This window comes from Aulostomus chinensis, chromosome 2 (genome assembly GCF_037954235.1).
Source record: "Aulostomus chinensis isolate RoL2024-O1b breed Wild chromosome 2, RoL_Achi_v1.0, whole genome shotgun sequence".
Taxonomy (NCBI): domain Eukaryota; kingdom Metazoa; phylum Chordata; class Actinopteri; order Syngnathiformes; family Aulostomidae; genus Aulostomus; species Aulostomus chinensis.
This window is the reverse complement of record NC_141321.1, coordinates 19,961,906-19,986,419: the sequence shown is the minus strand read 5'-3', so window position 1 is coordinate 19,986,419 and position 24,514 is coordinate 19,961,906. Positions and strand designations below refer to the sequence as shown.

Sequence of the window (24,514 nt, the reverse complement as noted above, 5' to 3'; positions counted from 1 at the left end):
AATGCTAATAATGATTCAAAACTTATCCGTTCAATACAAAACTCTGGGTTCAATTTGCATTTAGAAAAGGCTCGAGTGCAATGACGGGCATTCAAGAGACACAGAAGCAACAATGTTTGTTTGTTTTTTTTTCATATTTATTCATTTCAGCTCACGGTGAGTCTTTTTCACCGTCATTTACTGGAGATGTTTTTCTTCTGCTGAACGTATAAAAAAAGAAATCCCAATACATTTCTAATCACAGCCTCGTTAATCTACTACCTAAAAGCTTAAAATCTCAACAGTGGGCCGGATATGGTCAGGATCGGCAAGCAGCGAAGGTTTGACAAACATCTCTTGAGTAATGTCAAAATAAACAGGAAAAAAATTAATAAATATTAAGTTTTTACAAAGAAATCAGAGGAAGCCAATAATTGTATTTGAAGCCCCAATAACTTATAGTGTATTAAGTAAATCATGATTGGTCTCACATACTTGTTTTGTTAGTGCATAGTTACTACAGTGAGTATACAAATGATATGATCAGACGTGAGCGTTGAAGCTCGCAGTCCCCACACACAGTCAGTGTGTTACAGTTCATTACAAGATCTAGAATTAGCAGCTAGTGTAAGAGTATATACAGTTGCAGCAAATAGTCCAAAATCTGTGTTTTTTGCAAATATAGTATTTCATGTTCGAGATTTTACATTTACATTTTCGTACATTTAAACCTTGGTCGAAGCAATCAGACTGCATATATTTTCAGCCATGTTTCATGCTGCATATAGCAAATAGAAAGTGCAATGAGTCTTTGCAAAGCTTAGCGGAGACCTAACCCGGTCTGCTTATGTGCAAGAGTTAGCTAGATGACGTAGTCTATCTCTGAGTAGAGAGAGTCTGTCAGGTCCTCTTCACTGGAGTCCTCCCTTTTAAGGCACATGGACCCTCGCCTGGCAGGGGGGACAGTGATATTTGTGAGAGAAGTGATGTTGGATTTTTTTCTACACTAAAAAAAAAAAAAAAATGATGATACTGTTTTATCAGAGAGTCAGTGACAGGTGCAGGAGGTGGCTGAACTCACCCCAGGTGCTGGCAGCGGAGATCCCCTGCACAGGGGCAGTGTTTTCTGGGTCGTTCATCCTGGGTATCCCAGGACAAAAGCTCCATCAAGTGATTGGAGGGGTTGAAGCAGCGCTCACGCTCAATGGGCTTGACAGAGCAGACAGGGAAGAGCAAGGCTACACACACACACACATACAAACACATACAGTAGATGACTCCTCACAACAACACATGCTCTGATCGTAGTGCTAGCAGAAGATATGGGTGTTTTTTTAACTGTCTTACATATACAGTGTGAGTGTGTCAGTACCTGTGTGGAAAGCACAGCAGAGGTCTGGACTGCAGTCAGTCTGATACTGACACGTGCTCCCAGCTGCTCCTTTTGTTGCATTTTGACTGCACTGACCCCAAACACACAGCTGTTCACCACAGCACTCCTCATCCTTGGTACACGGCTGAAACAACAGGGAAAAACCCATCATTTACGGATCATGCAGCTATAATCAAAGCCACAAATGGCTTCACAAGGTAACTACCACACATCTTTCATCCAAAGCAAATTTATTTTTCACTAACAATTAAATGAATGGCTGCACGGTGGTGCAGTGGTTAGCACTGTGGCCTCACAGCAAGAAGGTTCCGGGTTCGAGTCCCAGCTCGGGCACGGGATCTTTCTGTGTGGAGTTTGCATGTTCTCCCCGTGTCTGCGTGGGTTCTCTCTGGTACTCCGGCTTCCTCCCACAGTCCAAAAACATGCAATTGGGGACTAGGCTGATTGATACTCTAAATTGACCGTAGGTATGAATGTGAGTGTGAATGGTTGTTCGTCTCTCTATGTTGGCCCTGCGATGGACTGGCGACCTGTCCAGGGTGTACCCCGCCTCTCGCCCGTTGACGCTGGGATAGGCTCCAGCCCCCCCGCGACCCTTAACGTGTAGGAATAAGCGGAAGATGACGATGGATGGATGGAAATAAATGAATGGAAGTTGAGACGATGAGCTAATACGTGCTAGCAGTACAACAAACATGTCCCTAATGCCACGTTGTCTCTGTAGAACGTTAATAGAACGACTGGCTTCTGATCATTTCAGGTTTCCAGTGCGAGACAAGTCACACACACTGTCCTGCGTGTTTTTATTTTGTCTGCTCTAGTATGGCTGGTTGCTTCACATGTATAGTTCTGCCTGACTAAGTGCAGCTACAGACTGAGTCTCTACATGCAAGTCTCCTACTGATCTGTGGTGCAGTCATCCTCTGAGAGAGCAGATGCCTGACCTTGACTCATGCTGCCCCACCATGGGAAGAGTTCACAAACACACTCCAGTTACACTTGTGGACACACTGCAATGCAGTCAAACTGAAACCCCAGCTAGTGATTGTGTTTGTGTGTGTTAGTAAAAGACCACTCTATAAACATGACAAACTGGAGTTCACTCACCACATCAGTGGATTTGCAAGGGAGACACTTGGAGTCATGTGTCTCCAAGAAGCAGTACCTCCCCTTCCCACAGTCCTCATCCGTGATGCATCCCTACACAGGCATGACGAGGCAGACATTCTGAGTTGTTGGTGGTTCCAAAAACACTCAGAGCTCAGAGTTTGTGGCTTTAAAAAAATCTTTACAAGTTCTTAGACCCTTGATTGTAATGTGGAAAAACTATCCAGACTAGGAAAAAAGGGGAGTACGACTATGATGTGTTGCCTGTCACGGCGACCTTGACCTTTGACCTGCAAAAATATTTCCAGTTCATCCTGAGACTCAGGGAATATTTGATGACAAAAGGGTGGAGACTGATGAGCAACTTCAGATGTTCCCAGTAAAATGATCCATCCATCAAGTAGTATATGGGCAACTCTTTGTAAAATCATTTAAGGCACAAGTGATTACATATCTCTGTTTTGAGAATTCTTAACAATCAAAAAATTAATCAATAGGGAGAATAACTTGCAGATTGTACAATAATTCAAATAATCATTAGTTTCAGAAGGACACAAAACACCTCAACCAACTACAAATCAACACACGACAGTGTGATGATCTATCAGCGACTTTAAAGCAACAGTAACATTGATCTTTCTCTTCTGACAATAATGTGGTACAAACTATTCCTTCAGCGTAGAAATAGAGGAATGAGACTGATCACTGGTCAGTATTAATGTTGGTCTTTATAGTGAGAATATGACCATGTTTGTATCTCTGATATTTACGCTCACATAATCCAGAAAGTCTGCAAACATCAAGAGTGTTTTCATCAGCACAAGAATCAGACACGACATGTGATTCGCTCTCTGACATCATGGCAGTCCAGCTCATGTCAGCTACCAGACATGATGTCATTATCTTGAGCTCAGAATAAATCAACAGAGTGAACTTACATTGTCAATATGGTTCCCCAGGTCACTGGACTGGACTGTTGTTGCAACAATGCTATTTGTCTCCTGTCAGATAGTGGAACATCGGTTTTAGTTCAAAATAAATAAAAGCCTTTCCTGCACTTGTCTCCTGGTTAAAGACCTACCTGGTCTACAGAGGAACCAGCAGCGTGATGGGGTTGGGGACTGGAAGTGCTGGGACTGTCTTCCTTTCTCTAGAAGAGGAGAAAGATTATGAGACATAATTCCACTTTTCAGGTGCAGAAATGCATTGAGATCTTACGCCACTGGAGTCTTTATTCTAAGCTTTTTTCATCAGCAAAAGTCACCACCCGTTAACCTCTGCCAAAGGTTGTCAGCAGTTGTGAAATAATGCAAAGTCATCATCATGATTCTGAGCCAGAGTGGCGCTGGCGTCCTACTTGGTGAAAGGCGTCCTCAGTCTGCTGCTGCTGTTCATCCTCCTGCTCCACTTGGACAAACATGCGGTCCAGGTCCGTTTGGGCGGAATTGTCCTGCAGAATGTGACTGATTCCGGAGTCCACTATCTCAGGGAGGATTCCATGGCTGAGGGCTGGGAGACTCAACACCAGCAGGGCGACTTGCATCATCACCATCATCATCATGCTGCTGCTGCTGCTGCTGCTGCTGCTACTGCACAGAGAGGAGGGCGCGGCGGTGCTGAGACCCGCATCTTCACCGCAGCTGATGCGTTTCCGTCACTGAGGGTCGGAGCAGCATAATAATGTGAATTAAACTCAGCAGACGTTTTACAGCAGTGAAAGTGTTTTGTTACAGGCTTACAGAGAAGCCATCAACCCCGAGTTACTCCAGAGGTGACACGAAATCATTATTTGAAATTACCTTCGTGCTGACTTACCAGTGCCGCAGAAAATAGGATTAAAATAAGTCTCTTGAGGCACGACTGATTTCACAGCTACCGTGTATTTGCTTTATTATTTCTTTATTTCTTTATTTATTGTTTTTACAAAAATACATGTCTTACATGAAAATAATTGCTTTTATTCCCCTGATACATTCCCGGTCATGTGACCAAATGACTCCACGCAAGAAAACCTTAGCAGGGTCATCGTTGGGTCATAGAGGTGTGTGATGGCTTGAAGCCACTAAAAGATCGATTTTGCATTGAAAAAACAACAACAATATTACTGTAAAATACAACTGCAATTAAATTAGTCTGTTTTACGTATTTAGTGACATGGAAGCACCAGTGTTGCATCAGAATATTCACAGAGAATATAGGAGGCACTGAAATGTTAAAAGAAAGACACGAGTCCTATATTTTCATTCTAGCGCTAAATCCTGGCACTGTATTGGAGTCCGAAGGTCACATGACATGGAAGCTACTTAAAACAAGATTTTTTTTAAAGAAAGAACAATTCATTTTCTACACAAAGCAAAAAAAACAAACAAACAAACAAAACAGTAAAATGATATAAATCCAGAGGCCTGCGCTCTTGTCCCGTCTGGTATTATATGCTGCTGATTTACAATCATTAGGTCACGTGACGTGGAAGCTGTAGAAAATAAAGGGAATCAATAGGTCACATGACAAGAAAACTCTTTTAAAATTTAACCGAAAAATAAAACCAATCGATCTATTAAAAAAAAATATGATGGCCGGGTAAACAAGCCCTGCTGTCACCGACGGTTACGTCTCGTGGCGTTTCTGTGTGTAGTTCCACATTCTGACCACACGATGGCATTGCAGTCTCGGTAGAAGTTCAGAGACTGTCGACTTTGAACGTTGTGTGTGGACTCCGGATTCTGTCGACGTTCTGTTAAACGTACAAACTTTACAGGCTGTTGTGTGACTTAACGGGTCACATGACATCTCGTGATTGTTGTCAATCATTTGTTCACCCTCCTCTATTCATTTATATTATTTTTTAAGTCCGTCATCATGTACTGTAGTCTAATACTGAACTGAGTTTCCTCTGGTCTTTTCTCGTTGAGAGGGGGGGGGGGGGGGGGGGGATTAGCGAGACAGCGGCGGCGGCGGTGGCAGCTGCATGTGGGTTGTGTCAGAGTTCGAGCACCGCCCTCTACACACCGGAGTGCTGCTGCTCAAACCGCTGGCTGTCAGGCTGGCGGAGAGCCGACACACCGCCGCACCGACCGGACGCCGCTCACCGGAGACATTCAGGGATCGGTTCGTCCTGCAGCAGAGGTGGGTCAATCACAGCCTCACCTGTGTGACTTTTACACGCGTGAAATTGTTACACCTCAAATTAACTTTTGCTCCAACTTTAGAAAAGACACTCGCCTAGCTTACAGGGCTTAATATCCCCGGCTGGCTTTTATTATTTTGAATATTATTTTGAAATCCCAGTAAATATTTAGATGTCAGTTTAAATCAACGACAGTGACGAACCTGACGTTGTTGTCCGCTCGCATTTTTCAGCGTTTATTGTCTGAGAGGAGCCAGACATCTGGCTGCTCTGATAAAGGAGACAGACTTATCGTAACTTGCGCAACCAGCATTTTTGTCATGCTGATGTTTATAAGTGCGTTTGAACCATGAGCCAACATTTAATGTCATTCATAAGTTGAACCAGCTTTTCGATTAGATGAATGTAAATATACAACCCCGTGTGTGTGTGTGTGTGTGTGTGTGTGTGTGTGTGTGTGTGTGTGTGTGTGTGTGTGTGTGTAAACCCCGCCTTTAACATAAGGGGGTCCTGTCATTTCATTCGTTTCAATGCATTTCAAGCTGCTCCCAAACTGTAAATAATCCTCAGTCTGTCGTTGGAGCAGTTTTGAAAACTGCAGAAGTAAAAGAAGGTGTGGTGTTGACAGGTTGTACTGTCAGCTCACTGAGTGAAGGTCAGTGAGTGACAGAAACTGCTTGTTAATGCGAGAGTGACTGAGGGTCAGTATCCAGTGGTGCAACTGTGCTGACATGGTGGCCTCAGATGTTTTAGAAGAAAATATTAAAGTAAGAAGATACAATATCCTAATGGCTTTGTTCAGACTTGAGGCAAATCTGTTTTCTGATCTTTTTCTGTTCACACTGTTTTTGTGAGCGATCACATTTGTTGTGTCACCAACTGATCCACAAGACGTCAACTGAAGGTGGTCGACATTTAAATGAGTGTGAATATGAAAACATGAATGAATCTGAAATCTTAATTGAGCCTCCTGACTGAAATGCATCTGATTGGAATCAGATTTCAGACCACCTCCAAATGCGGTTTGGAGCAGTTTAGCAAAAATGCTATTTCATATGTTTTTGGGCTGTTCACTTTGTCCTAAATCACTCTGGATGCATCACAAATCTGACTTGGCTTGGCTGTCCAACTTTGATTTTTTCAGTGATTTCATGGGAATAAATAGATCAAAATAATGCAGAAGGAACAGCGTCACGATGCAGATTTGCACAATGAGGTCATGGGTTGTTGCGTCTCTCTCTCTAGGGCTGACAAACTATCAGCTTTTAAAATGCTTGTTTTCTGATTGAAGTCTGGATTTGATCAGCTGCAGGAAGTTGGATACGGTGTGCAGGTTTTGTTGTATTTGACTGGATCAACCGTCCCGCCTAAATTCAAACCTGACCTTGGTTAAAGTGATGTAGAATCAATGATAGATACGTATTTCTTGATGCATTTGAGCGGGTATTGCCACTCTCTGGTACCATCATGGGTGATCTTGGGTTGGAGGAGGTTGGTGACCTCCTCTGTAGCCACACCCTTGGCTTAACCTTCCCTGATGACGATGCAGCGCTAAAGCTGTCATGAAAACCTATTTCATGATGATTTATGCGGCATCTCTGCATTTCAGCGTACTGTCTTCAGTTCTGGTGTGATTCATGTGTCTTGAAGCATGACGCATGATGTGTTCAGCAACATATTGTGGTGTGTGTGTGTGTGTGTGTGTGTGTGTGTGTGTGTGTGTGTGTGTGTGTGTGTGTGTGTAGGGGGGGGGATAGTCACACAGTCATACAAATGGCAGCAGATCTTCTTTCCAGTAGAAAATGAGCAATCATTTCCTGTCTCTTTTCAAATGGTTGAAAATGTAGGGTAACCCAGCTCCTCCTGCTGAGGGACGCTTCATTAGTGGGTCTGCAAGTCAACGTGTTAACATCTCAACTGTCTCCTGCTCAGACGCTGATGGGCCGTGAGATTTATTCTCCTGGAAATTTACAACCTGCATAAACATTCAACTAAATTATTCTCCTCTCGTTGGAATTTCCCTCTTAAGTGCACCTCCTTCTTTCAAACCATTCACCAGTTAGGATGGGCAATGTGTGACGAAAATTTTTTTTTTTTAAACAAGACAATTTGTGTTTTGGCAAATGCTTTATTAAAAAGTGTTTTGGATTCTGCCAAATGGTTTCTAGACTTCTGGTCTGAACACGTGAGATCATTACTCTTGTTCTCCTTTCAACACGATGTAGTCGCCTTAGAGCAAAGAGTACACAGGCAGACTGGGCTGTATGTATAATCTATCAGAGGAAGTGCGATAGAAGTAGGAGCTGCTGTAACAAAACGCAAAAAAAATCTGTTCAAATTTACATCCAAACTGTTGCAAAAACATCTGAAGAGAAACTCCCACTGCGAACCACTTCAGCAACTTACAAGTGCAGGTTTTCATTCCAGCCTTTCATTTTTAGTTTGTAATTGCCAGCTTTACTGCAGTTTAACTTAACAACAGAGTGCGGAGATGAAAATAACACCACAGAGAGCCGCACATGAATCTCTCACTGTGTAGCTTATGAAAGCCTGAATATGGTGTTAGCTTCTATGTTGGTATATGTTGACTATGAGAACACTTAACATTAGAGTAGTCAAACAGATGGAGTAATGAATGAATGATGCAGGGAATGAATGAATCGATGGGCTCATAAATCAGAGGAATAAAGAAACGTGAGGACGTCACTCTGCTGAGAAAAGCGCTGCAACTGTTGCGTGCAGCCCAGTAAAGTGACTGCGAGTGGAAGCTTGGGCTCGTTATTGCCAGAGAGGCGTTGTAAACTTTCTTCTTCCTCTATGCAACATGTTTCCTTCCTTGTTCCTCATCACAAAAATAAAACCAGCGTGTCCAGGCATCAGCCACGCAACCGGTGAGTTGAACTGTGTAGAATCAATAGGTTATAGTTCAGGTATGTTTTGGCCACATTGTTGGGACATATTGTTTCCAATCCAGCAGCTGGATGGATCCACAGAAGGAGGCAGAACTGTTCTCAGGGGCAGGTTCAGTCCAGGACATCCTTAACTGGTTTGCTCTGGCAGTGAATGGGCATACTGGTCTCAATCATGTCTTAGTCACATCCCAGAGGTTTGATCTGGACAGGAAACCAGACGCACTCTGCAGGAAGTGTGTGAATGGAAGGCGTGTGAGGGAGCTTACGCTCTCTCTCCTGGCATTCTGAGTTTTCTTTAAAAAAAAAAAAAATTCTAGCAGGCAGTTTCAGTCATTTAAATATATTGTTTTGTTTTGTGTTGCCACCAGAAGCTGCAGTCATTTACATCTGGATTCCAGACCATGTCAGCTGTCAGCAGGTTGAACTTTGTACATTTTGTGCTCCTCATCAGGGTCTCTTGTTTACAGGTCCTAGTGGTGCTGATATCTTTACAGGTCATGTGCTGTTTCCTTCTGCAACACGATACGTGTCTATTCTGAGTCCGGCCCCACTAATTGTTGACTTACAAAATCTTCTATTCCTGGCAGAGTGTAATAGTGTCTCCTCAACCTCCGCTGCCATGAATGAGTAAACACCTTCGTCCACATTTGAATTGATGGAAATGATAAGTGCACGGGAAATATTTAAAGCTTACAGTTTCCTTTTTTTTTTTTTTCCCTTTTCCCCATTTTTTATTTATTGTAGATTGAATGGTGCCAACCAACCAAAAATGCAGCTAAGGATTCAAAAAAGGTTACATAAACAGAAGCGGCAGTATTTTAGAACAGTCATGCTGTGGCTTACATATCTTTGCCTTTAGCGGAGTTGAGTGTTTTTGCCCTAATTTGTGGATGGTATTTTTGTAGTTGGTTTTTTTTAAGCTAAGTGCATCTGTAGAACTGCTAAGCTGTTAAAGAGATGGAAAACGTTGGTCAGCAGATATTTATGGTTGCAGTATCAGTATCAGACATATAAAATTGGTACCAAGTCGCTCCTACAGTGCTCAGCTAGATGACCTGAAGTGAGTTTTTTTGTTGGAGCAGCTGGGAAGAGGTAACTGTGCTCTGTGTGTCCGGATAAATCATTCTCCAGAGGAGCCATGCGGTGAACACACCTTGTAGGCCAGACGGGTCCTGTTTGCCTAAATGATCGGCTCTCCGCTATGAAGTTGAGTGGCGTTTACAGCCCTCTGCCAGTGTCTCTTTCCTGTTCCTGTCAGATCTACTCTTGTTTTGGCACCGCTGCCCAAACACGCAGCCTGATTTCAGAGCGTTGCGATAACACGCTGGTGCTCTGGAGCCTGCTGATGGGCAGAGCCCGCAGGCCCAAATCCACATGACTGCTTTGTTTTTTGAGGCACCCTGCCCACTTATCAGGCCCGCAGAGGGTTCCTTCCTGGTTTTCTTCAGTCCAGTCTGTAATTACATTTGCTGGCTACACTTCAGTGTGTGCATTTCCCAGCACCCCAATGTTTTCATTGTCTTTTCAACTTCCTATTGTACTCAAACAGCCTGAATCTATGTGCTCTGCAGAGACAAATGACAAGACATTGCGTCACTGATTTGACTCTGTGTTTCTTCTGTTTTTAGTTGTAGTCAAAGTTACACAATGTGGTCAAGATTTGTGGCATCTTGTAGCTCTAGAAATCAATGGTCACTCCACCGAGGAGGCTACAGGGACTCCAAATATCAACATAGTCTTATTCGTAGTATTTTATGTACTGAGAAGTGGTTTACTGCATTTGTTTGATTAACGGTATGTGCTTCTGGTTTTGAGGTGGTTTCAAGAGGGAAGGAATGGATGTCAGATCGCATTGGAATGAAACATATGATTTACACCCCCGAACTTGAGATAATGATAAGATACACATGTTTAGTATAAGAGCTGTCAGAAAAAGTGTGTGAAAGCTCGTACAAACACGTTCAGCTGTATGTTCCTGTTGCACAGCAGTCCAGGTGTAACAGGTACATTCTTTACATTCCCCCCATGGGCAGCCTGGAAACTGATAGCTGGCTGCGTCTCTCAGACACAGCAATGCCTTTATGGATGTATGTACTCATTTTTCTCTAGTGCGTCACTCTAGTCCAGTCATATAATGCAAAGAGCATCGGGGTTAAATGATACTAGCACATCGCCGTTTTCCCATATACTCCCTGGATCAGCTCACTTTCTAAACCACCAGGAGACTTTAAACCTGCATATTGTTAAACGCTCTGATCCTCTGAGGCATTATATGGTCGGTTGTGATGTATTGTGTGTGTCTGCATGTGTATTCTTTCTGCTTCGTCTGTCATTAGTTGTATTTTTACAGCCGTTCTGTGGCTTCGTTCTGTCTGCCCACAAGTGACTTTCCATTCTGTCAGACTGAGATGGTGAAGTCATGGGGCTCTGTCTGAGACAATCTAGTTTAAGTGTGAGTATTCAGGACACTAGTGGTACCTTTTCATTAGTCCGCGCAGATTCGTACAACAGATGGTTCCAATAGTTGTTCCAATCGGGACTTTTTGAAGTCTTTGTTTGAACTTTAAACAAAAAAGATTCCTGAGCACAGACCAAAGTTTAAATTGATATCAATATTAAATAGATATGTGTGTTCTTTATCTCTCTGACCATCTTTGGCAGAATTGTGCCTCCAAATGTCTGATTTTAAACTCTGCCAGAGGCTTCATAGGGTCAGATATGATGTGGACACCAAACACTCCACATACCGCATGGTAGAATACACAGCAATTTTCCCATCACAGTCTCCCGCCAAGCATGAACCATTAAAGCACCTGCATCATATATCAGGCCTGTCTCAGTCAGCGCTCATCACTCATTGACAATCAGAAAATAACCCCACCACAACCACCACCCAGAAAACAAGGAGGTGGTCCTGCGACTTGCCGGCTGGTGGGTCTGCGGCTCATGCAGTGCTGGTCTCATGCTGATGGAGCAGTTCAGAGCTCTTTTAGCCACGTGGCACAGGAATGTGGACTGTTTGCGGCTGGATGCCTGCTGTGAGAGGCCGTGGGGGTCCATCCAAGAGGTTTTTTTTTGTTTGTTTTTTTACAGGCATATGAAGCAGTCTTTGGACTAACGTTGCATGACCATGTGCGTTCAGCTCTCTATAAACAGTTTCATGGCAAAGTCACTTTGCCACCTAAGGCCCTTGGGCGGGTTGTGACAGTAATAGTGGATTACAGGCAGAGGGGGGGCTTTGGGAGTCCTGCTCAGCCAGACTGGCCTCTCCTCTCTGGCCCTGCCCGTCCCGCTCCACGGGACATTAAAATATCAAAGGCTTCAGACGGCTCGCGGAAGCTGTGGTCTCCACCTAAGAGCCTCATACGCATACAGAAAAGTTCCAGGTTTCAGCTTTGATGTTGAGTTCTGGCACAGAATCTTTCTGGTGTGATTTTCAAAACACTTGATGGTTGATTGCAGGAAGAGGATTGTGTTTAATTTTGTCAGTTTGGCTCTATTCTAACACACGTAGGCATTTTTAGTAACTGAAGTATGGAAGAATACCAAATGCACACACCTTAAAAGAGGGTCAACTGTAAGTGCTCACGCCAGTCAAATCAGTGTGTTAGCATGGGTTTCCATTACATTTACTTTCAAAGACTTTGCACACAAGACAAATTCTTTTCCTGTATGCTCACCCATGGTCAGAGCTGCACTCCAGGAATGAAAGGTACTCATAGGAAAACCGCTGTTTAACCCACAATGAAGATGCTATATTGAGTTCAATTTATCTTTCAACTGATTGTTACTTGTGTCAACAGCATTGCTGCAACCATGAAAAGTGCTTATTACTCAAGAATGGAGCTGAGGAAACTCTTGGCAAATATAAAAGCACTGTTTAGAACCACCAACAACCTCTTTTTATAGGCTCCCACGGTTATGCCTCCATAAAGCAGATGCTGGACAGCTGTCTGACGTCGTCATATTGGCAAATTTTGTTGTTGTTTGATTTTCTCTTCAGGTCTCATCTCTGGAATATAATCGTCTTACTCTGCTTGTTGACTTTGATATCGGCTCAGCAAGGGCGGGCCCTGAGCACCTTTTTTTTTTTTTTTTTTTTTACAGTTTTAGAATGTAAATCAAAGAATTAAGGTAGGTTCATAAGCAGATATAATAAAGCCACGTTGTCTAAAGCTGCAAGCATTTAAAGGAATTGAAAGGATTTAATGAAACAGGACCAATTTATTCAGGCTAATAATAGAATATGGAAAAACATCAATTGCCCAAAGCCGTCTTTGGATCCTTTGCCATGAGATGACATCATACTCTATGTGTCTTGCCTCCACAGACTCGGCATGACGGTGCGAGCCAATCTGAGGGTGTAGCCACATCTGGCAGAGTGCTGAAGAAAATAGGAGCCCCGCCACACCAAACCATCACTGCAGTCTGGGAAGATGGGAGAAACAGAGGAGGAGAATGTGGGGAAGCTGTTTGAGAGCTTTGTCCAGGCTTCAACCTGTAAGGGAACCCTGCAGGCCTTCAACGTCCTGTGTAGGAAGCTGGATCTTGATCCGGCGGACAATAGCAGCTTCTACAGCAGTCTGAAGGCGAAGGTCACCTCTTGGAAGGCCAAAGCTCTCTGGAGTAAGCTGGATAAGAGGATGTCCCATAAGGAATACAAGAAAGGCCAAGCCTGTGTGAGCACCAAGGTAGGTTTGATGATAACGTATTTTTATAGAGCTTTTCAATATTCTAACACTGAACTGCTGTAAACAGATGATGCATTTATAAATGAAGACAGGTAAGAGATGTGCTGTGTTGTTCCTAATAAAAGATGACCCTGTTTATAAAATGACCCTACTTAATCCGTGGGGGAAAAAAGTCGTATATTCGGAACAATGAAGTAACTACAATGAATATATATTTATAATTACTGCCAGCAATTTTCCAAAACATGTTTTAGTTTTGTTTCTTTTTTGCAGATTGGTAAGTATGTTTAAAAATAAGTGCGCGCGGATTCAAGTGTCTTTGTCAGGGATGCAGGGATCCAGTGCCCAGTGTGGCCTATCCGTGTGTCCTTGTGGGGGAGGCGGAGATCATTCTTTTTTATATAAGACAACATCATGCTGGACGACTCAAATTTTTGGAATGTAAATATAAATAAATGAATGCATAGGTATACATGTACTGACTTAAAATCAAACACCAGTATAAAATGAAACGGCTCCAGTGAGTTGATGGGAAAAAAAAAAAATCAAAATCAACAAAAATAAGCACACATAGATATAAAGATAAATACATCTTCCCCTTTAAATTAGATCACAACATCCCTCGTCCTTAAACTGTACATTTACTTGAAGGTCTGAGAACAACTTTCATGTGTATAAGATCAGTGTCTAGTTTATGGTTTGTTTATGTACTTGGAGCCTCTGGACACTTCAAGCTCATCTCAACTTTTTCATGATATTATGAAATAAATCATTCATCCCAATGCACATGACTGTTAAGCAAATTTCACGGATCTGTAAACCTGGTTTCATCCTGAAACGTGTCTTTGTTGAATGTGTGTGAAACTAAATAGTGTGTATGTTGTCCCAAAGAATCTTAACACGACACTTCATCCCAAAAATGTCTTTTACCATTAAAGTAAACACAAATAGGTGTCTTGATCCCGCAGAGGTTTTTCCCTCCTTCATCACTTCTTTTTGACTGCAGAATGCAGGAGGAGCCAGCTACGTAGAATATATTTAGCTTCAAGCTAATCTGAATTCTCTGGTGTAATCCACATTTTCTTTATCTAGTTTTTGTGGATTTCTGAGCCTACTGGTGATTAAGAAGATGTGGATTAGACTGTACGTTGCGGCATTAGCTTCAAGCTAAATATATGTGGCTGGCTCTTTCTACATCCTGAGTCAAAAAGAAGTGATGCAGGAGGGCGAAACGTCTGTCAAGACACCTATTTATGAGTACTTGAGCAGCAAAATACAATTTTTGGGTAAAGCATCCCTCTAAGGTCTTGTCTATACATCACCGATGTTGATTTCAGAATTAGAAAGTGTCTCACCTCAGGTCTCATGGTTCTTTCTATTTGGGTTATAATGGTCGACTCTTTGCTTCCCTCAGGGCTAATAAAATGCTCTGGGTGCCGTCCTGTAGCCAAGGAGATGTCCTGGTCATCAGTGTGACCTCTGTCTACCCAAACACAGTCCATCAACTGCAACTAAATCGACTCCAACCCTAACAGACAAGAGACTTAATACAAAATGCTAGCCATCAGTCAGGTGCTAAATAGCAAAATTCAAACACTATGACTCCATCATTCCAGCTTTCCGGATTTACTTAATGTTTTATAAACCAACATGAAACCAAGTAACATGAAAATCCCATGCAGTTTTAGGACAAAAAACAGTCATGTTAGTGTGTGTGAAGTGTGTGTGTCTGTGCTGAGAGAAAGTGGAGTGGGATTAGCCTTCAGGCATCAGCTGCCTCCAGCTTGAAAGAGTGTTTTTATAGTACAGAGAAACAGACAGCATCACTCAGCAACTCTGATTATTGGCTCAGATTATATGTAGGGTGTGCTGCGCTCTTTATAGGCTCGTCCCAAAAGATTGGCGCTCGGCCCACGCTGTTATTAAAGCGTGTTTTTAAATGCTTCAGTGTGAGCTTGCAGTTTTACAGATTGTGCCTGATTTAAACCAGAAAAAAGTGTGATTTTATTGAATTTCTGAGACACCCTTTTAGATTATATTAGGTCATTCTTGACAGTCCATGAGGTTGTGTCTAAAAAGAAGATTATTGAAGCAAAATTTTTGAGATTGTTTCTTTCATCTTATTATTAAATTTGAGTCCAGCATCTTCTCATCACTCACAGCACTGACAAGCTGCTTTTATTTGATAACTTTTTTCCCGTTTCCTGGAAGGACCCACAACCAGACGACATACCCGCAACGCAGCTCAGTGCCGGCGGCAGATGTGATGTCACTCAGCACCTTTTCTTTACCTTCCTGCTGCAGCAGCAATCTCTCTAGGATGTGACTTCATCTCTGTTCTCTGGCCTCACACAGCTGCTGTGGCGTGTGACATTCACACGTAAAAAGAAGACAGGAAAGAAAGCACATTCATCTTATTTCAAAAACCATGTCGGGATTTGAGTAATTTTTTTGTATGCGGCACATCATTCTTTTTTTTTTTAACCACAGCCAAGGAGGTCATGTGATCACAGGTGTGTGTCTGGATCCCGAATACTGTTGGAGGCCACCGGCAGAATAAAGCTATTAGTGGTTCTTTTCATGAACATGAGATAAATCAATTTCCATCAAAATCTCTGGTCTCCATGTGAAACACTTGAAAGAGGAACCTTTTGGCTTCTTGAAGTAATTGTGATCCTCCTCCGGGTCTGGTTTCCAGGAGACCGTTTTGGATTTTGTAGTCAGTTTCTACAAGAATGTGAGCATATTTTGATGACACTCATTACGGCCGTGCATTGTTTGATCTGAGAGATCAGTGTTTTTAACTCGCTTGGTGAATCCATCTGTTAGCTCACGAGCTCAAGAGTTGATCTGGACTGGCGGGTTTGTTCCCAGTTGAAAGTGAAAAAGTTGATATTCTGGTTCTCTTTTAATTCCTGAGTTAACACCTGCAAATTCCTCTGAAAAGGGCGTTCAACATAAAGTATCATTCAACATTCGGCATCATTTACAAATATAAATGTCCAAATGGGAATCTTTTGACTGATATCACAATATATTTGTGATATTAGATGGGATTTTAATTGTTACATCATGTTGTCATTTTCACTGGAAAATCATTAAAACAATAACAGTGGGGTTTTTTTTTGTTAGGCCTATAGAAAATCATTTGTAAGCTCAAGATTTATTTTATCCCCAAAAATCCATTGAGCAGCGACAGAGCAGTCGGGAATCAGCAAAAAGCAACACCAACAACAGTGTTCAGAAGGTAAACGGACACACAGATGCAGCACATGTTTGCAGCAGCGCTGTTTTTAATTTAGAATGGTATTTTGATGAACAAGTAGCCTTTCACAAATATGCACTTTCCTGTAATTTGAATTTTGATTAATTGCCCATCCCTTCATCAGAGTTTGTTAAGAGGAGGCACTTTGACTTCTATTGCCCTTTTATAAACGTAAGAGGGCAGATGTGGTCACACTGGACTGGAACATTTTGTCGAGGCTCGTCCGTTTTATGAATCCAAATTGTTTGGAAATCGTTTCACCACTTAACTTGCAAATTGACGATTGCTATGCGTTGTTTTGACTGATATAAAAACTCTCTAACTATTCAAATCTCAGTAATACAGTTTGCTTTCATACTTTTTCACCGATCCAACTCGTGTTTTTGATGGTGAAGAAGTTTTCTGTGCGTTTAGATAAAAGAATGTAAGTTTGTCCAGTGCGCACACACACACACACACATACACACACATCCTGCTGGCAGTCAGAGAGGGTTAATCGATGATGCGGGGGTGTTTTGGGTGCGGCGATGACAGTGAGGTCACAGGTGGGATGCGGAGAGGAAGCGTGGTCGTCCTGATTCAACAGATGTGCGCAAACCCTCAGGAAAACCTTGAGTCTGACAAAATATATCAGAGAATGGAAATGAACCAAAACAAACAACCAGCTATGACAGAACATAGGGAGAGAACATGTAAATAAACCAAGTTGGTGTTGATGTGACACTGAAAGACTCGTCACGTTTTCACTGTCCGTGCATCTCGACACTAATCCATCTTACACTTTTCTTCTTTTGTTGTGAAAAATAACTTTGCTGGCAGGGAGACTTGCTCAGGCAGCGTTTCCACCAGCTTGTGCTTCACACCTGAGAATACCTCGTCCATTGTGTTCACGCCTGTGAACACCCCCCCCCCCCCCCCCCCCCAAGAGCTCGACCACACACCTACAGAGGAAACAAAGAGACTAATCACCTTGTTTTTGGTGCTGTAGCCAAAGTCCATTTAGGGTCTGATATGGGATTTTAGTCTGCTGGCACTCAAATACAATAGTCGTATTGTCTCATGATTATTTCCCACACACCTGAACTCTGGCAATTTCTTTTCAAAATGTTTCCATTTAGAAGATTGTGCAAAGAAGCGAGGGAGAAGAAATTTGGGAGTCTGTTATTGGACAGTCTACATTTAAGTTTGGTGAGAAAGGAAACCGTTGACCTTGTCGAGCACCGCAAGGACAACCAGCAGAAATTGTTCAGCTGGGGATGAAATGTGAAGAGAACAAACACGTGTTTCGTAATACGGTTAGAAAGAAAGATGATGCACGCGCTCTTTCGTCTTTCAATAAAGAAGGTGATGTCATGTTTAAACCACATTCTCAGACAGATGCTGTAACCTCAATGAGTTCATGCATTTTTGGGGAGTGAGGCTGATGCAATGATAACATCGAGGATGTTGGCATTTTTACAATAAATGTTCTTCTCTCTCACGTCCTTTTATATGTTTTTTGTCAAGAATACGCACAAACCTTCACGGTGGTCTCCAGGAGTCCTTGTCTATTGTACTGAAGTGTCCCTCAAGTGAGGCGGCCTCTAAAAGCTCCAGTGCTTCTATTACAAGAGCGCCTGGCATGTTAATAAACAAGTGAGATGGAAAGCATTTCTCATCTAAAGACTCTTCAGCCTTCTGGGATTAATATGACAAAGATGTGTATCTGTGCCTCTTGTGTCGCTAATGAGGTCAAGTTGTAATTCGTTCTCATTTAGTGCCTCATCATTGGAGGGGGTCCGTGTGGCCTGCGGACCGCCATTGAGCTGGCCTTGATGGGTGCCAAAGTGGTCGTGATTGAGAAGAGAGATTCCTTCTCCAGGAACAACGTGCTGCACCTTTGGCCCTTCACCATCCATGACCTGCGGGGCCTTGGGGCCAAAAAGTTCTATGGCAAATTCTGTGCCGGAGCCATAGACCACATCAGTGAGTATCTGACGGTAAAATATTCACTGTGGTCTTCAGTTTTTAGAAACAAAGTGAACATTTCATGAATCTGTGACGGGTTTTGTAAACCCTATGAATTTTGATGTTTTGATCTTCCAATTAAACTTCACATTTTCTCGGTGAACAGCGTAGAATGTGTTCATATGCTGTTGAATATTTATATAAAATATCCAAATAATTGTTTGAAAGCTATAATCTTGTTCAGCTTTTCATTTGACCCGCGCTTACAATCATCTGAAATCATCGGCACATTTGTCTCCACTTCTAAACTCTTCACAATCGTACTCATTTTGGTTGCTATTTTTCAAATTCAGTCCGAGTCTTGTGTTTAATGTCCTTGTTAGTTTTCTTCACGTCGAGTCATTCTCATCCTGTTTTCATTTAGTCATGTTTTTTGACTAAATGTTGGTACCTTTTGCTCTCTTCTTCATCACTGAAATCAGTCACTGTTTTAGGAGTTTGAGTCGATGAAAATTGTTGTCTTTGTGTCTGAGGTTTAATTTGTCTCATTTTTGTCAATTTCATTTTTGTTACTTTTAGTCAACAAAAGCTAAAAAAATGTTAGTTGATGAAAAGTTTTAATCTGGTTTTCATCCAGAACATTAACACTAACTCAATTATTGCACTGGGTTTTATCTAGAGATGTTCTTTCATAAGAAAAGCATCCGGAAAGAGAATCACACCAGCTCAATATCAAGCACGCGCGCCCGCTCTCTTCTCTTCCCAAATATACAGCAGTGTAACGAAGCTCAGGCCTCCTGCTCCAGAGTGTCAAGACAACATAACACAAAACACGAAGTTTGGCAGTGCTGTGCGTGTGTATACAAACACTAATGTGTGTGTCTGTTCTTAACAGGCATTCAGCAGCTGCAGCTGATCCTGCTGAAGGTCGCCCTCATCGTTGCAGTTGAGTTTCACATCAATGTAGAGTTTGTCAAGCTGCTAGAACCTCCAGAGGATCAAGAAAATGAAGGTTCGTGCACGCACGAGTCAGCATGGCTTTATATTCAGCCTGCGCGAGCTTTGGCAACGACATGCTGCCACTAATCAGGTTAATATTAATCAATAAACGGTGAGCCTCATTCATGACATGTTTTCTTATCCGCATATGTGTTCTTACACAACGGAAGCAAAGCCTGATGTCAGGAGCAATAAGGTACAAATCGACATCAGGGTTAGCCTCCTGATGATGAGACTAGGTTCAGGGCTAAAAAAATCTGTAACGTGTGTGTGAACAAATTTGTGCATAAGAACATTTCATGAATGTTTTTTTTTTTCCAAAATGTAACGCTCCAGTTTTACAACATTTTCCTAACCTTGCACGTTGCATATCATGTAGCTTCCTCCAAATGTTTTCTAGCTCGTGCTATGTTTGTCAGAAAGGACAAGAAACCATTCCATCTTGACTTTAAACTCTCAGGAAAAAATAACTTGCACACTGTTGTCAGGTGTCTTCTCCTCAGCTGTAATACCCACACACAGATAACAACAAGAGCTTTTCCCTAAATTTAGGCAGGCACACATCCCTCCCACTCCTCTGTGACGGACTTAGCTGTGCCCTGAATATCATGGAATGAATTTTCCGCATGGCGACACATGAAAATGCCAAGCTGTCAATGTGCTGGTCTCACAGTGTGGCATCGTTTGCTACTGGAGATGTAAGATGACTGATAATCAATGTGTAATGATATTTTGAAATATATTTTGAAATATATATACATAGTGTGTGTGTGTGATAGGTGAAGAATGAAAAAACATTCTCCCCCTGCTGATTTAGCAGATATGAAGCATTGCTTTGAGAAGAGAAGTCACATTGGGAGAAGGAATACTAGAAGCCCTAAACAGCAACAAAGCTTGCTTGTGAACTCATGACAAATGTGCTCCAGAAGGGAAAGATATTTTGACTGCGCCCTTGAGCAAAGCACCACCCCCTTATCAGCTGCTGTTTAGTGCTATGTGGTGAATTTTTGCCAAACACGAAAAGAATACATATATGAAGTGTTCCCGTTTCTCAGGAGTTGGGTGGAGGGCTGCAATCCGACCTGCCGATCACCCCGTGGCTAACTTTGAGTTCGATGTGGTGGTGGGAGCTGATGGACGCAGGAATACTCTGGAAGGTGAGACTGCAGCAAACAAAAGGGATTAACGGTGTAGACGCCCCAAGGATGTACTGTCCTTCGAAAGATGATGATGACAAAGCTGAATATAAAGTTACACAAGTATGGTTTAAAAAATGAAAATCCGAGAACGGACAAGTATGTTTTCTCACCACCAACACTTAAATCACATGTTGTCACCCTCAAATTCTTCTTAAAACAATTAGAATAGCAGACACAGACTGTATAAACGTTCAACCGAGCTGCAGTCATTTATGAAATTGTCTACTGGTTCCCAAACATTTTTCTGTGGAGCCCCACTGCTACAATCTAAATCCAAATCTAAGCCTGGCTGGGGTCACCTTGGCGGGGGTATGTTCTCTCCGAGTGCCACCTAGTTGTGATTTTAACATGCACACTACATTTTTGAACAGCGTCAAAGCTGATAAAACTTCTCACACCCACTGTAATCTTTTGCTCTGTGAGGTAGCTTGAGTATTTCATCAACACACAGCACTTGAGTGTCCGTCTAAACCTCTCAATTTGTTTCACCGTGGTCCTCTGTTTGATTTACTCCACCCAAAAACTTATTTTGCTTCTCTTATATTCACAAAAAGGTGTTTTGGGCTCATGCAAACTTTTTGTTCCTCTGTCACTTCTTTGTGACTCAGAATGCAGAAAAAGCCAGCCATGTATATATAGCTTGAAGCTAATGCGGACTGACAGCTAACAACAGAAAAGAATGTCCCTGTATAAACTCTCAAGCGCATCATCCAGTATAATCCGTGTCTGTTTCTTCCAGCTGCATGCTCGGTAATCCATAAATATTTTCTGATTTGAACGAAAACCTCAACTCGGCAATCCAGTGAATGAGCGCAGATGAAAACTCAGAGTTCTACGCTCATTTAGAGCAGAGCTGGTAGTGCTTAGGTTTGTTTTTTGCTCAGATCCGACTATTTGTAGGTCACCGCGCATGTGGCTGAATAAGGAAGACATTAATTATATCAGATGATGACCTTGAAAGGTCGCTGTAGCTGTTTTTAGGTCTCAATTAAATTCAAGCAGTCTCAGTTAGCTTCAAGATGGCTCTTTGTTTATTCTGATGCAGGAAGGAAAAACATGTTTTTGAGGTCAAGACACCAATTGCGAATACTTGAAAAGAAAACGACACATTTTGGTTTAAGTGTCGCTGCAGTAATCATCCAGCACACTTCAGGTTTGTAGTCGCTTAATCAAAGACAGCCCGCAGGATTGTCTCTGAAATATAGAACTCTCGACTGAAGCAAAAAACAAAACGCGCCTCATGTAAACGTTTGTCTCTAAGAGACCGTTGATGCCTCCCTGTGGGAGAGGTCACACTCGTAACAACAACCAAAGATCCAGACATATATAGAGCAGAGCTGACGGTGGCGTGCTGGACTCTCTCCATCTCTCTGAATCACTGTTTGGTTTGCTTTCAAAATGCTGGTTGTTGCAGTCATCTAACTACCAATTCACATCAGATGCTTATTCCTTAAAAGGGCAGTTTTGGGCAAGACCAAATGGTTTGCTCATTCTCCAATTATGAAAAAGAATGAAGTAAGAAGCCCGGGGGGAATGACTTGCCCTCATTGTCAGTCTGGTTTTCAGCTACTATTTTTTTTTAGCTTGCTGTGGCAATCAGAGTTAAATGCAATCAGATCTGCTATCTGTTTAAAAAAAAAAAGAGCAATGATGTGACAGTGGAAAATGGTCCTCCATTAATCTTAACTGTCCAAGTGTGACATTGTTTTAGTAAGCATGTTAAAAACAATATTAAATGTTCGTTTCCTTTATGTGATCCCAGCTTTGGAAACAAAGTTATTTTTAGTTAGTTCTTCATTTGTGGGGCTAAAAAGAAGGAATTCAAAAAATGTTAAAGCCAGCCGTGGAAATATGCATCCACTTCAGTCTATTTGATGTCTTTGGGCCTCTAATTTTTGTTGCAAAGTGAACATTTGTGGACCCTTTAAAAACCCATGAAAATCCAGATTCTATTTTTTTATATCTCGACAAGTAACAGTGGGTGTTTGTTGCCACATTTGTGGTTTTAAAGGTTAATTAAGCATTGAAAATTGATTTAATCTGTGGTGTTTATATATAGGCTTGAGAAATATATATATATATATATATATAAATATAAATAAATAATCTAATTGTTCCATTGTCTATTTAAAGGCTCATCCCACTAAGCTGCCTCTGAACCTAAAATAAGTGTCTTGTAATTACGATTTAAGGCAGCATTTCCAAGCCGATAGGGCTGGTTTGTTTGGGAAGATTAACAGTCCAAGTTTTTTCCCTTCTTCTCTCTATTCTCTATTCTCTCTTTCTCTCTCTCTCTCTGTTTTTATCTGGCAGGATTCAAGAGGAAGGAGTTTCGGGGTAAGCTGGCGATCGCCATCACAGCCAACTTCATCAACAGGAACACGACTGCTGAGGCCAAAGTGGAGGAGATCAGCGGAGTGGCCTTTATCTTCAACCAGAAGTTCTTTCTAGACCTTAAAGAGGAGACAGGTGCGAGAGAGACACACTCCGACATAAACAAATTTATGTTCTTCATTGTGTTCATGGAACGGAGGATACATTCGTTATGCCACAAAAGGGGGCCGTGTCTTGGGTCATCCTCTTCTACAGTCACGGTGATATTAAGTTTGGAGAATTAGACTGTAAAAAATGTACAGAATTTTGCAACCTGGGTTCTACTTTCCTGTGTTATTGAATCAAAATGTTCAGTAGGAATCAATTATTCCAATAATGAGCAAGAGTGACATCAGCAACTGCAAAACAACTGCAGTTTCCCTACAGAGACTGTCTGCATCGAAGTCCATCCCTTAAAAATGCTTCTTTTCACCACTGACATAATCAGATTGTTGAAAGGGCCTTACAGAGATGGACCTGTGTAGCATGTAACTGAAGTCTCATTTTCCTGGCTGATGGATAGTTTCTCATGATCCCTCTGGTCTTGGCTGTCTTTCAGTTTATGCTGGACACATGAAAGAATGTCTCCAGCGCAGCGATGTCTATCAGAGGGGTGACTGATGAGGCGACACAGTATATAATAACAGCTCAGCACAACTTTACAACACAGATGTCCTTCCACTGTGAGCGTTAGATCATAGCACCCACATTAACACCTCTGACTTCCCAACCTCATGGCCTCTCCGCTGCCACACTCCCTTTTCTGTGTATCACCATCCATCTCATCGCTTTCCTCTGATATGAATAGAGTTACAGAAACATGTGATTCATCCGCATCCAAATCCAAATCAGCAAAATATTCATGCACGAGTTGAGAAATAAATTACTGCTAGCTGTTCCTCCTCATCACAGATGATTAAATGCTCCATTCTGATAAGTTTCACTGTGACTTCTCCTTTAAAGATGTCAAAACACACTCCATGCAATACCTCTACAGAGTAAGAAAGTAAAACAGATGTGTGACATCACTGAAGTCATCCATACATTTCTATTACAGCCGCTTTGTGGTTCCTGGTCTTTGTGTGTTTGCTGAGTGTTGGGATGTTGAATTTAGTCTGGTTCCTAAAAATTCTTTGACCCAAACAGATATGGAAAAGAGCGCAAGTTGAAAAATACCAGAATTTTCCTTTAATGCTTTTTAATTCAGTTGAATTGTACCCTGTTTGTATTTTTGTATTATTTTTTTATTTTTTAAATCTTCCCGTTAAAGTGAGACGATGTTTCTCTACCCTGCAGGCATCGATCTGGAGAACATTGTGTACTACAGGGACAACACACATTACTTTGTGATGACAGCTAAGAAACAGAGCCTACTGGACAAGGGAGTTGTCATCAATGTAAGTTGATAATGCCTGTATGCATATTATTATTTCTCTCACATATCAAAATAAGTCAATAGTGTCAACTAATGTGATCAGATGCTTGAGCCCTGAACACTGGGGTGAGGTGATTTCTGAGGCTG

General features: G+C 42.0%; 2 protein-coding genes across 6 annotated transcripts in view; one reads left to right on the top strand and one right to left on the bottom strand.

The window, feature by feature from the left end:
* Positions 1-146: 146 nt before the first annotated feature.
* Positions 147-4,108, bottom strand: dkk3a (dickkopf WNT signaling pathway inhibitor 3a). The gene is made up of 7 exons (XM_086183406.1): positions 3,837-4,108; positions 3,561-3,629; positions 3,418-3,480; positions 2,480-2,572; positions 1,352-1,496; positions 1,061-1,217; positions 147-929 (listed from the first exon to the last, which is right to left on the bottom strand). The coding sequence occupies exons 1-7, from the start codon at positions 4,038-4,040 to the stop codon at positions 842-844; spliced, it is 819 nt and encodes a 272-aa protein (XP_086039532.1). The 5' UTR covers positions 4,041-4,108; the 3' UTR covers positions 147-841.
* A 1,356-nt stretch (positions 4,109-5,464) lies between these two features.
* The window catches only part of mical2a (microtubule associated monooxygenase, calponin and LIM domain containing 2a), a 36,380-nt gene continuing 17,330 nt past the window's right edge, over positions 5,465-24,514 (top strand). For 4 of the 5 annotated variants that reach the window (XM_086183364.1, XM_086183353.1, XM_086183372.1 and 1 more), the window contains exons 1-7: positions 5,465-5,605; positions 12,849-13,209; positions 18,232-18,439; positions 19,317-19,433; positions 20,476-20,577; positions 22,933-23,088; positions 24,289-24,389. In XM_086183364.1, the coding sequence (XP_086039490.1) occupies positions 12,955-13,209; positions 18,232-18,439; positions 19,317-19,433; positions 20,476-20,577; positions 22,933-23,088; positions 24,289-24,389 (939 nt within the window). In that variant the 5' untranslated portion in view covers positions 5,465-5,605; positions 12,849-12,954. Of the gene's footprint in view, positions 5,606-12,848; positions 13,210-18,231; positions 18,440-19,316; positions 19,434-20,475; positions 20,578-22,932; positions 23,089-24,288; positions 24,390-24,514 lie in introns of those variants that run through there. The other variant, XM_086183388.1, reaches the window with a different exon arrangement.